Genomic DNA, 12,582 nt, shown 5'->3' with positions numbered 1-12,582 from the left:
AAACATTTGTCTGGATATTTTCGTACGTTTGTTAAAATCCAATTAAAATAAGTAGCTTCACTGTGCTCTCTCATTCTTGCTCTTTTATTCTTTCCTAGTTAGTCTCTCTTAAAGAACCACAGCTACACTCCAGCCAACTTTTTTAAAAAAATCTGAAGTCATCAGACTGGAAAAAGCACCAGAGAACAGACTGTTGAGAACAATTTTGAACTGGTCCTCAGGGAACATATAAAATGACTGTCAAACATTTCCATTTCTAATTTCTATAATTCTCTTCTCTTCAGGGATCCTAGCAACTGGAATTTTTCCTCCCACAGTATCTTCAGAGAGTTCGGTGTTAGGGTTCCTTTTTTCCATGTCTTTTCCAGGGTGATTGGTGCTAAAACTCCCCAGAGAACTATTACATATATTATATACATTACAAAAATGCAATTCTAATCTCAAAAGTGAATCTGTGAAACTGGCATTGCTGAGGTCCCATGGTTAGTGCCTCTCAATGACATCCCAATCAAATGTAATTAGTTTACTGTGAAAATGATGGGTTTTTCTAACTGCCAGCCCTGTAAACCCAAGCTGGGCACTGGAAGTCAAACCAGATTATTTATGGCTTGAACATGAGCAGCAACAATAAAGATTCTGCAAATCAGATTCTGTCCTCAATTATACCTGTTAACCCCATTGCAGAAAATAGACTTCGCAGGCATAACTGAAGGCAAAATTTTGCTTTGCATATAGGGCTTGATCCACAGTCCACTGAATTCAATAGGAGACTTTCCAATAACTTCACTGGTATTTGGATTAGGTCCTTCAAGTTTAGTTAACATTTCTGTTGATGATACCCAAGCCAGAAGAGAATTCAGCTCACATCCCTCAAGTTGTTGTGGATCTGCAGTGCTAACAAAAAGGAAAGAGTAGTAAAAACGTTTTGTCACTAAAGTAAGCCAATGTGAGCTGGAATACACAGCAGATCCGTCGCACTACATAAGGTGCCATTTTTACATAGTCCCTTTTCAGATTAGAAAGGACCACATCATTTCAAGGAAAAGCCCCTGAGGGATTTATTAGAGAATTATAACCTTTTTAAACGTTCCTTAAACCATCCTATAGGGATTCATAAAGAACTATACCCATTTTATAGGATGGATAAAATACCTATAGAGAGGTGATCACCCTTTATTGAATTCTATAGGTCTCTAGAAAAATTACATTACCATACAACCCTATTGTGTTTACCTTTGTTAAATTCTATGGGATTTTTCCATAGAGATCATGACACCTACCAGAAGCAATGGGTTTAAACTGCAGCAAGGGAGGTCTAGGTTGGACATTAGGAAAAAGTTCCTAACTGTCAGGGTGGTTAAACACTGGAATAAATTGCCTAGGGAGGTTGTGGAATCTCCATCTCTGGAGATATTTAAGAGTAGGTTAGATAAATGTCTATCAGGGATGGTCTAGACAGTATTTGGTCCTGCCATGCGGGCAGGGGACTGGACTCGATGACCTCTCGAGGTCCCTTCCAGTCCTAGAATCTATGAATCTACTTTTAAGATTTCAACATTGGCCTATTCTAATTAAAAGCTGATAGCACAATATGACCCAACACAATCAGGCAAATTACCACTCAAAGTTAGAGAGCCCAAGTGACAGAAGGTTTGAGTGACCAGCAGAAAGTCAGCAAAAGGATGCAGCCTCCGCCAGTGGGTCTCCACAAGAGTACTAACTACAACTAGGGCCCTACCAAATTCACAGTCCATTTTGGTCAATTTCAGTCATAGGATTTTAAAAATTGTAAATTTCCTGATCTCAGCTATTTAAATCTGAAATGTCAGTGTTGTGACTGTAGGGGTTCTGAACCAAAGATGGGTTGGGGGGGAGGTCGCAAGGTTATTGTAGGGTGGGGATGAGGTACTGTCACCTTACTTCTGCGCTGCTGCTGCCGCTGGCGCTGCCTTCAGAACTGGGCGGCCAGAGAGTGGCGGCTGCTAGCCAGGAACCCAGCTCTGAAGGCAGCGCCACCAGCAGCAGTGCAGAAGTAAGGATAGCAATGGTATGCCCTTACTTCTGTGCTTCTGCCTTCAGAGCTGGGCCCTCAGCCAGCAGCCACCACTCTCCCGCCACCCAGATCTGAAGGCAGCAGCGCAGAAGTAAGGGTTGTAATACTGTGACCCCCTACAATAACATTGCAAACCCCCTTTTAGGTCGGGACCCCCAGTTTGAGAAACATCGGTCTCCCCCATGAAATCTGTATAGTATAGGGTAAAAGCACACAAAAGACCAGATTTCACAGGGGAGACCAGACTTCATGGTCCGTGATGAGTTTTTCCCAGCCATGAATTTGGTAAAGCCCTAACTATAACTCAGAGCTCTTCTTCCCCAATGGAGAGCTAGATAACAATATTGAGTGCCTTTGCTTGTGGTGAATCCACCCAGAAATCAGCCTGACACTGAAGCAGGTCAGTAAAAATTACACTCCCCAATGTGGAATAATTTTGGACCAGTAATTAAATGGTATTTTTAATTACAGCAACATGATAGGTCTACTTATTTATACTAAACATGCAACTCCACATAGAGCAATATCCAAGGTGAGATGTAAGATAACTACTCCTCACAGTGAGTACTGTGTATCTAGAAAGGCACCAATAGAGGGTTGAAAGTAGGCCAGTATGGGCCAGTACAGCAAACCGGTAAGAACTGGCTGCCGGTACCGGCCCGTACGCAGCCGCTGCGGCAGCGCTTTAATATTGCTGCCCCTTTTGCCTACCCCTGTTGGCGACCCTACCAGCAGGGCCGCTGACGGGGGGCAAAAGAGGCAGCTGCCCCAGGGCCCAGTGATTTAAAAGGGCCTGGGGCTGCCAGATGCCACTACTGCGGCAGCAGCCGGAGCCCCTGACCCTTTAAATGGCCACCAGAGCCCTGAGCGGCACAAGACAGGCAGCGCGGATGGGCTGGCTGGGGCAGGCTGACCCCAGCCCCGCCCCTTCTAGGGGCCCGGAGCTGTGCCCCCATACTGGTAAGTCGTTTATGTTACTTTCACCCACCGCTGCATCAATAGTGCCATCTCCTGCTTTAAATCTCCTGAACAACAATAGCTATATATAGTTCAATAAGACTGGAGTAGAATGAAGACAAAACAATGAAGTTAGACTCCTTAAAACCAGCAAAACCACTTTTTAAGGGTTTGTTTCACATAACTGCTGACATGAGACCTGAACCTAAATATTTAGGTCAATTTGTTTATAATCAGATTAGAATAATGAGATTATTCAGGTTATGTATCGACATCTAAATAATCAAACTTCTGATCAGTGGGGTGACTCTAACCAAACTGTTCTACTATGGTAAAATTCTGAAGAGCACACTAGTCAGTCTAGATAACTAGTTGGACACAACTTGACCTTCACCCAAATTTGACACGTGCCTCTGGGCAAGGCCCTTGAAACCTCCTGATGTGGTGGTGGTGGTAACATAAGCAGGAAAACAGACCTGGATAACAGAATCACACCCTCATCAAGGTGCGGAAATGAAACCTACTGAGATTTCAGACAAGCCTCTTATTCAGCAAGATGGACAAGGAGCACTGCAGAATAAGCTTTTCACCCAGCAGTAGAATAAGAAACACAGATGATGATGATGAACTGAAGGCAACAGTCGGGGGATGGGGGCATTGAACATCTCACATCAGCAGGAACTGAAGATGAACATTCTCAGGGCCTGGTTTCATTTTGTTATTTTTCTGGTCTTTTTGATCCTCTTCACTCAAGACATTTAAAATTAGACTGAAGAAAATACTAGAAAATATACTAAAGAGAACCATTTGAAGAGGCAGACAGATAAGATAATGTAATTGCCTTTTCTTCTATGCCTAATCCATGTGGTTTTATATTTTGTGGATTTCAAAATATATTTGCATTGAATTTTGTTTGTCAAACTTTTGCCTTGAGGCTCAAGTTATTAATAGTATGTACACACACACTAATTAAATGTTCTTTCAGCTGTAGTCACATGAAAATACTGACCTGCTGCTGCAGCTGGTTACATGAATCTCGGGTAAAATATGCCATATGAATACCATACAAATTATATATGTGAGATTTGCACTTTCAGTTAAAGGCCGTCAAGCTAAATTCTAAGTGGATACCAATTACTTTACTTCTTCCCCCATCCAACCTCACTTAATAGGATATGATCATTAAACTGAAGATAATTTGAGAATACTCCACAACCATCTCTTTTGAGAATACTCCACAACCAAACAGCTACCATCAAAGTAGAAAAATACCCCAACAAACATCATTTTGTTAAAAGGATAAGGTGAGAATGGGGCCAAAGTTAGGGTGACCAGATGTCCTGATTTTATAGGGACAGTCCCGATTTTGGGGTCTTTTTCTTATATAGACTCCTATTACCCCCCACCCCGTCCCAATTTTTCACATTTGCTGTCTGGTCACCCTAGCCAAAGTCTACAACTCTTGCCATAATGAGTGGCAGCAGAGCATGTTTTTAAGGAACAAGAATCCTGTCAATTAATTTTCTGCCTACAGTCATATTGCCATGGATGTTTCAAAGTTTCCTTTGAACATTACAGCTACTTGAGATGCTCTGCGTGCATGGCTATGAAGTGGCCTACTCAAGGCCAGGCTTAAGGAAATGTGCATAATTTCCTCAAATTTAAAAGTAACTTTCATGCTAGCTTAGATTTTGGAAAATGTCTTGAAGAATAATTTATTTGCATGTATCTCTGCACTCATTATGTGGACAATAATCTAATCTAGTTCAGTGGCTCCCCCAACCTTTTCTTGTTGGAAAATCATTAGAATACATTGGAGGATGGGCACCCCCACCAAGTCCCCTTCCACCACGTTTTGGAATAGTTGTTACTGTCTCTCCTTCTGTCTGTTCATTTGCTCTCTCTCTCTCAAATTCTTTTCTGTATTTTCTCTTCTTTTCCCTATCAGTTTTTTGTGTTTTTCTTTTTCATTAGTGACTCTCCACTGCTCCCCCAACTCAACAGAAAGCTACCTGTTGTTTGGGGTGTGTATCATGTTATTACTTGGTGCTACCCACAGCTATAATGAGAGCTGGAAGAAGAGAGAACAGGAGCTTAGAATGGCAGGCTACAGTCTAGACTTGCAGCCATGTGCATGTGAGCTGCTCCCAAAGCCAGCTACATGGGAGGCCACTGAGAAGCAGAGAGAGAAGGTAAGTGCCAGTGGCTTTAAAGAAACCACCTGCTACTTTACTTACAGCAGCAGACTTGTTTGCAGTGGGAGCAGAATGGATACTTGTAGCTTACCCCAACCCAATTCACATTGCTATTGTCCTCTGCCCTGTACCCCCGAACCACTCTGCTATACAAACGCACACACACAAATTGGGAGCCACTGAGCTAATGTTTAAAACTGGGGCTTTTCAGTTTTCCAACCTTTTCTCTCCTACTTCAGGTTTAAGAACTCATAGATATCTTTGTATGAGACCCATGCCAACTGCTCTGGCAAGGGTGTAATTTTGGAATCAAGTGGAAAGGTTTAGTTTGTAATCTGCTCCTAAAATAAGAGGGGAGAAGTCTGTATGTAGACATTGCCTTAAAATTAGAGGGACTCAAGCCACAAAATTTTGACCCAGTTCCAGATGTCAAAACACACCAAAGTTTAAGAGGTATCCAAACCCAAGCTTTTGGTTCAGTCTATGGTAAAGACTGAAAACATTTCAAAAAGGAATATCCAAGTGCAGAGGATGAACACTAAAAGATCAGGGTGTTTGGATGTAAGGTGTTAACTCAGGACTATCTGTACTTAAAGTAGTAGTAGAGAAAGCACATCAAAGGTTGACACTCTTCTCACTGGATCAAATTCACCCTTTGCCAATATAAACTCTGCTTAAACAGCCTTAGCACAGGAAAACTAGGGGATGGAGTAGGAGAAAAGAAATCTATCCTTCGTCCTCAACTACTGTCCCACCTCGGAGAAGGAATTGCATACTCCCTACACAGATACTGCAGTCCCTGGATTGGGTTAATTGTGGACCCACTGTACAAACATAGCCTGTCTCCAAATTCCCCTTTGCACTGGCCTATTTGAAACTGGAGTGGAGCCCAGCTGCACTGCACACAAGGGGGAGGGAGGTTGCAGAGTCATTCTGTGTGCTTGCTCTGCAGCCCTTCTCAGCAACACAGCTGCAGGTTTGCATGTTGGATACTTTCTGTGGCCCCTGAAATTCTGGTTACATTTCACCCACAGTGAACATGAATCTCCCATTAGCCTCAATGGCACCTACATATGGATACATGTCCCTTAGTATTAACATTACATTTTGTTGACTGCACAATCTGTAGCTATTAGCTTATCTGGAAAACTTCCACTTTGCATATTTGTCTTTGGTCCACCTCATTACTTTCAAATGGATTAACTTCCACATGCTGGATATTCTTTATCTGCATGCCAACTATGGAACATACATCAGAGACCAACGTGGTTTTTCCCTCCATTCTTCTTTCTTTTAAAAATGAACGTCTTTCACGTCCATTCCCCACCTCCGAGGAGTAGCTGAGCTTTACATTTTCACAGGAGGTAGTTAAGCTGCTCTGCTAAGAACATCTTAGCACATAACTACAGTAACTAGTTGCTTTAGAGCACCTCCCATAGTTTCGGCCCATTAACCTGAGCACAACCGCTTGATTAATTAATGCTTATATAGGCACAGTTGGCAGCATCTAATTAAATAATTATGGCTAAGCAGCTGCACAGAAGTTGTAATGTCCCACTAGAAAGCCAGCTGTCAATTTTACTGGTCCTCAAAGCTTTCAAAAAATGACTTTTGGAGATTAGATGTAAAAGGGCTTTTTCCACTCTACACATTATCTATATGTATTGCCCCTGTTCTTACATTAGCTCTGCCCATCACCAGATTATGAACATGCAGCTGTAAAATCCCTGCAATTCGACAATGGCAATTGGTACAGTAACTGGAGACAAACTAGTCACAACGGTCTGAATTGGATCTAGATTGAGCAGGATGAGTTTGCATCGTGGTCATCGGTTTGGCCCATTATACAGATAGGGACCATTAAAAAAAATTTAGGTCTGGATCGAGGTTAGAACTTCAAACATCCACAAAATGGAAGTGTGTTCAGATAGGGTCAGACACAAATCCTGTTGAATTCAATGAGATTTTTCCAGGGATTTCAGTAGGTTTGGATCAGGCCTAGGATGGACTAGGGAAGCAAAGTTAGATCAGGCTCATTACACACACTCACACTCTCTTTTTGCTCTCAGATATTTCTAAAGCCCTTATCACCTTGATATCTAAGCATCATCACTAATACTCACAAAAAGATAGCCAATACCTAGCACAGCCTATGAAGGATAAAGCTCTGAAGAATATGAATATAAGATATCAATGATCTTTATTTGCTAATTAACATAACATTATTTGGGTCCTGCTTCAGTTTTTAAAATAGTTGGTAAAATTCCAGCAAGCGTATAGCTTTTTCTGATTTTTTTTTTTAAATTTAAATATGATTTACTACCATGCATTTCTGGAATTACACTAATTCTACTGTAACTTCATGTCAGATATTGATTTCAAATATTAGAAACCTAGTAATATACATCCTCCAGCCCCGCCTGACTTTGAGCTGATCCAAGACCTCTGAAGTATTTTACCAAGAAGTCCTGCTATAAAACTAATTTTCAATAAATCTATGCATATCAAAAATACAGAAGGCTTTTTTGGCAAGCTAACTTAAGCACTATTACATAAGCAGATTTGGGCTGCCTGTTGAGCTCAGTAATGGGACTAGGTGGTACTCAGCTGAGTGTTGCACTGTAGTTTATTACATGTCAATAAACTACTCAAGTTCTGGGCATCTTTCAACACAAACAGTCAACTCTTCATGTTACTGGGGATATATTGACTACAATCGTTATACAACGTAGCAGGTGAGACAAGTAGCTGTTGTTCACCTTTCTATCCCTCTGCCCAACACATGATCTTCGAAAGATGATAAACTCCACTTGTGCACAGGGACTAGGGAAACATTCTCTCCTTTACCTTATTGAAGTAAAAGTAAAATAGCCTAGCCCACTCCTAGAATATTTAAGTCCCAGAGTTGTGGAATGATTTTCTGATGCAGGATTATGGAATCAAAATTACCCTAATGTTACCATTGGTAACAGTGTCCCTGGCTGAATATCAATTTAGGAAGTTAATGAGCCTGCTAGAGCTATCAGATCAAAATTAGTACAACAGTATGTGATCTGATGTGATTCCCGTTAGCAGGACATATCCATCTAGTTAGGAAGGATCTGCTTTTCATAACGTGTTTCATAACAGCCTGTAGCCACCTGCCTATCTATCCACTGAATCCTCATTTTAAAGACCATAAGTTGGTTCTGAAAAAGATCCCTGTTGAAAAGGAGCCAGCACGACTGCATTTTTTCCACTTCCCTACATGTGTGCGTGTCAGCCTTGTTGACAGATGGCTTGGCTGACTGTGCCTATTGTCAAACATCTATTACCTTTGTATATTGAATCTCATTTGAAGATTTTCTGTAATTAAATCTACAGTGTGTTTGCAAGGCTTACATTACATCCAGGGAGTACTCAGGAAATGTGTAAGGCAGTCAAATGGCTGATTCACAAAGCCTCGGATAGCAACACCTTTCAGTTGTGGGGAAGAAAAGGTGCTTTTGGCAGTCTGTGCTGCCACCTAGCCAAGACCACACCACTGAGTTCAGTGTTAATTTACATTTTAAAAGCTTATACTAAAGCATATCCCCTTGGATTCTGTTTTATCAGAAGAGAACTTCCATCAGCTGCAGAGACAATGAAATCAAACCTGCTAGTGCTCTGAAAATGAAATACACACCAAATGAGACAGGCTTTAACCAGATAATTATTTTTTCCCTACAAATCTCTTGTACTTACGGTAGAAGACATATTCAGTGTAGCTGGACCAGACTTTATCATCTGTGTACTGATTGACAAAAGAAGCCGTCACTGAGGAATTGCAGGCCACCATGTGGAATCCACATTCTGACAACATGTCAAAAGCCCTCTCCAGGTGCTTGAACTTGAGATAGAACCTGGAGGTGTATCTTTCCGGTGCCCTATCTGGGTCTCTACTCTCATTCAAACTTTCTCCAAAGACCTCTTTGACTAGAGCAATCCTTCCACAAACCAAAATCCTCGGGACTCTCCTGAACTTGGCATCAGCTTGGCTCTCTCTGCCCATGGTGCACGACCCCCTGTACCCAATAGTAATGAAACCCCATTTTCGATCTGAAGGTAAGAGTGATGATGGGGGGCATATTCTTGTGTCACTGCCTTGGGAGACCTCCTCGTAGTCGCTGTGGCAATAGTCATCGGGGCTTTGCTTGACATCATCAGGAGTTAGGAGTTTGACCAAGTCTGGGAGCTGAAAATATTCAGCTTCCCTTTTGAGCCTTCCCTTTTCTGGGAAGTGATCAGGCAGGACCACTTGCTTGTCCCTGAGATAGTCCAGAATGTAGCGGAAGAGGAAACCATCTCTATCAATGAAGAACCTTCCCTTGGAGTCCTTAGCTAGATCACTGGCTGTGTCTCTCTTGGGGGTGAACATTTTCCACAGCAAGGAGTGGGGGATGCCCACCAAGGTGGAATGGCGAGTGAAGTATACTTGACCACCTACGTTTAGCTCCACCACCTCTGGGAAGGCATGTAGACCAGCCCCTTGTTCTCTAGGAGGGAGGTAAGTCCTGCAGTTTCCACTCAAAGCCATTGTATTTTAAAACAAAAATCAGCCACACGGAATGGCAGGACTATCAATCACATCAAAGAGTAGAATGAGGCTCCTCCACCAGGCCCCCAAAAGGACTCATAATATTTAAGAAATGAGGGGGGGGGACAAAAAGTTAGTTTGTTAAAAAAATCAGAATTGTCCAGAAGTGACTATGTCACGGAAGCTGGCAAAGCAGCTTAAAACCTAAACAATGGATGGAGAGCAATAACTTCATGAAATGCAATTGGATCTTCCAACAAAGTCCCAAAAATCAAGATCAAGCCCAGCCTACGATTATTCACAGGTCTGTTAAAGGGGGGAAACAAAATAAGACAATTATTTCCCTAAGCATCATAAAAGTTAAAATAGAGGGAAATAGGTCAGTTCACAAAGCCCCCTCTAGTACTGATTGCAGGAGAGAAAATCAAGATCTTTTGCTAAATAAAATTTTTGGCAAGTTTTTTTTTTCTCCCCAAGCGATAATTAACATGTTTGGGGGAGGGGATACATATGGCAACATTTTGTTAACAAGAAAATACATACCTCAACTTTAAACAAGTGTCTAATTTAGAGCCTTTACAGATGAGAGAATGAGAGAGCATCAAGTCTTACCTTGGTTACAGTTAATGTATAGTTCTTGTGAAGGAAAGAAAATTTTCAGAGCAATCAGAACACACACAGGCTTACACAGAGTCCGTTAATATCAAATCCAACCCCAGAAAGGGACAGAAAAGGTAAGAAAAGTGCTCTTAAGAATAGCCATCCATGTAGATCTCAAGAGTTAAACTGAGTCACAGGAAAGTTAACCGGGATGGGTAACGATGAAAAACCAATCTATACAGCAATATCTGAGATGGAAAAAAACAAAACAAATCCCAATCAGGATCCTTAAAAGAAAGAGAGTTTCAGAAAGGACCTTGGTTTAGATGACTTGCAGAAACCCCAGAATCTGAGAAAAGAACTGGCATATTTCAGTGGGTTCCCAAAGTGGTATCCTGCCTGGCAGGAAGGACAAAGAAGCTCCCATGTTCCCAGCAAGGGTAAGAGAAGACAAGCCTGCAGCCGTCTGAAAGGATGCCCAGGGTAGCTGCTTGGTCTGCTCTTGCTGCCCGAGCTGCTGCTCTCGCTGCTGAGCTGGGTGGTTCCACAGTTCCCAGTGCAGTTCAGATGCTGTTGTTTCAGCAGTGCAGGGAAGAAACCATCCAGGGAAATGACTATTACATCATCTTAAAGGAATATGGCTTTGAGAAAACAGAAGAACCTAGAGGGGGACTTTCTGGTTCATTTTCCTTTTTTTATTTTTTAACAAGTTACAGAAGCAGCAGCACTGCCCAGTGCTGCCATAGACAGCTATTCCCAAAGCAGCTAGAGGCTCCTCCAGGGAAGGTTGACCTCTGGGTGGACAGAGAGATTCCAATTGCTGCTTCTTTTGCAGATTTCTGTTTTTTAAGTTCAAATAAAGTTCTTTCCTGTTGTAAGCACAGGGTTTTTTTCCATTAATCTTTTAGCATTACATACATTTCTCCTACAGCACAAAAATCCATCCACCTATACAGCACAGAACCAAATGTGATTTTACTCAGGGACACACAGATACATAGAGCAAAATGATTGAATGTGTAAAGACTCAAAATGAACTTTTCTATATTTTATCACAGTCGGTTAATTCATCTTTCAATTCCCTGACACAGACCTTACTGGAACCAATTATGAAAATAATGTCGAATAGGCAAGAGAAAAGCAAGTTTTTAAAAAAATAATCAGAACAGAAGCACAATTTCCCCATTGAACTGTAATTTCATAGTTAAACTAATTTGTAGGGGATTTCTAACACAGGAGTTTAAAATAACCATGGGGACTTTGTTAACGGGCTTGTGAGGTTGTAAAAATGAGCAATGTTTGAAAACAATTTAGCTAATATGTGTTAATTAAGCTGTATTTTACTGGTACATCAGCTTTATTGGGCCATTATAGTTTTGAGCAAACCTTCAGGCAGTGAGATAAATATAACATGTGCCATTCAGCTGAAGACTTATTCTGCTCTCACCTGTGATGGTGTAAATAGGCATTAGCTCCACTGAAGTCAGTGGAGTCACACCATTGTGGGATTGTCATCAGCAAGGCAGGGGAAAGCAGCAAAGAGTCCTGTGGCACCTTATAGACTAACAGACGTATAGGAGCATGAGCTTTCGGGGGTGAATACCCACTTCTTCGGATGCATGTATTCACCCACGAAAGCTCATGCTCCTATACGTCTGTTAGTCTATAAGGTGCCACAGGACTCTTTGCTGCTTTCCCCTGCCTTGCTGATGACAATCCCACAATGGTGTGACTCCACTGACTTCAGTGGAGCTAATGCCTATTTACACCATCACAGGTGAGAGCAGAATAAGTCTTCAGCTGAATGGCACATGTTATATTTATCTCACTGCCTGAAGGTTTGCTCAAAACTATAATGGCCCAATAAAGCTGATGTACCAGTAAAATACAGCTTAATTAACACATATTAGCTAAATTGTTTTCAAACATTGCTCATTTTTACAACCTCACAAGCCCGTTAACAAAGTCCCCATGGTTATTTTAAACTCCTGTGTTAGAAATCCCCTACAAATTAGTTTAACTATGAAATTACAGTTCAATGGGGAAATTGTGCTTCTGTTCTGATTATTTTTTTAAAAACTTGCTTTTCTCTTGCCTATTCGACATTATTTTCATAATTGGTTCCAGTAAGGTCTGTGTCAGGGAATTGAAAGATGAATTAACCGACTGTGATAAAATATAGAAAAGTTCATTTTGAGTCTTTACACATTCAATCATTTTGC

General features: G+C 41.5%; 1 protein-coding gene across 1 annotated transcript in view; it reads right to left on the bottom strand.

Annotated features, from left to right (window-relative positions):
• The window catches only part of KCTD16 (potassium channel tetramerization domain containing 16), a 172,659-nt gene extending 161,766 nt beyond the window's left edge, over nt 1-10,893 (bottom strand). Inside the window, exons 1-2 of the mRNA XM_034780325.1 lie at nt 10,373-10,893; nt 8,929-10,066 (exon numbers count right to left, since the gene is read on the bottom strand). Of these exons, the coding sequence (XP_034636216.1) occupies nt 8,929-9,760 (832 nt within the window). The 5' untranslated portion in view covers nt 9,761-10,066; nt 10,373-10,893. The remainder of the gene's footprint in view (nt 1-8,928; nt 10,067-10,372) is intronic.
• Between the last annotated feature and the right edge of the window lie 1,689 nt (nt 10,894-12,582).

The sequence above is a fragment of the Trachemys scripta genome, chromosome 8, assembly GCF_013100865.1.
Source record: "Trachemys scripta elegans isolate TJP31775 chromosome 8, CAS_Tse_1.0, whole genome shotgun sequence".
Lineage (NCBI taxonomy): Eukaryota > Metazoa > Chordata > Testudines > Emydidae > Trachemys > Trachemys scripta.
This window is presented reverse-complemented; position numbering and strand designations above follow the sequence as displayed.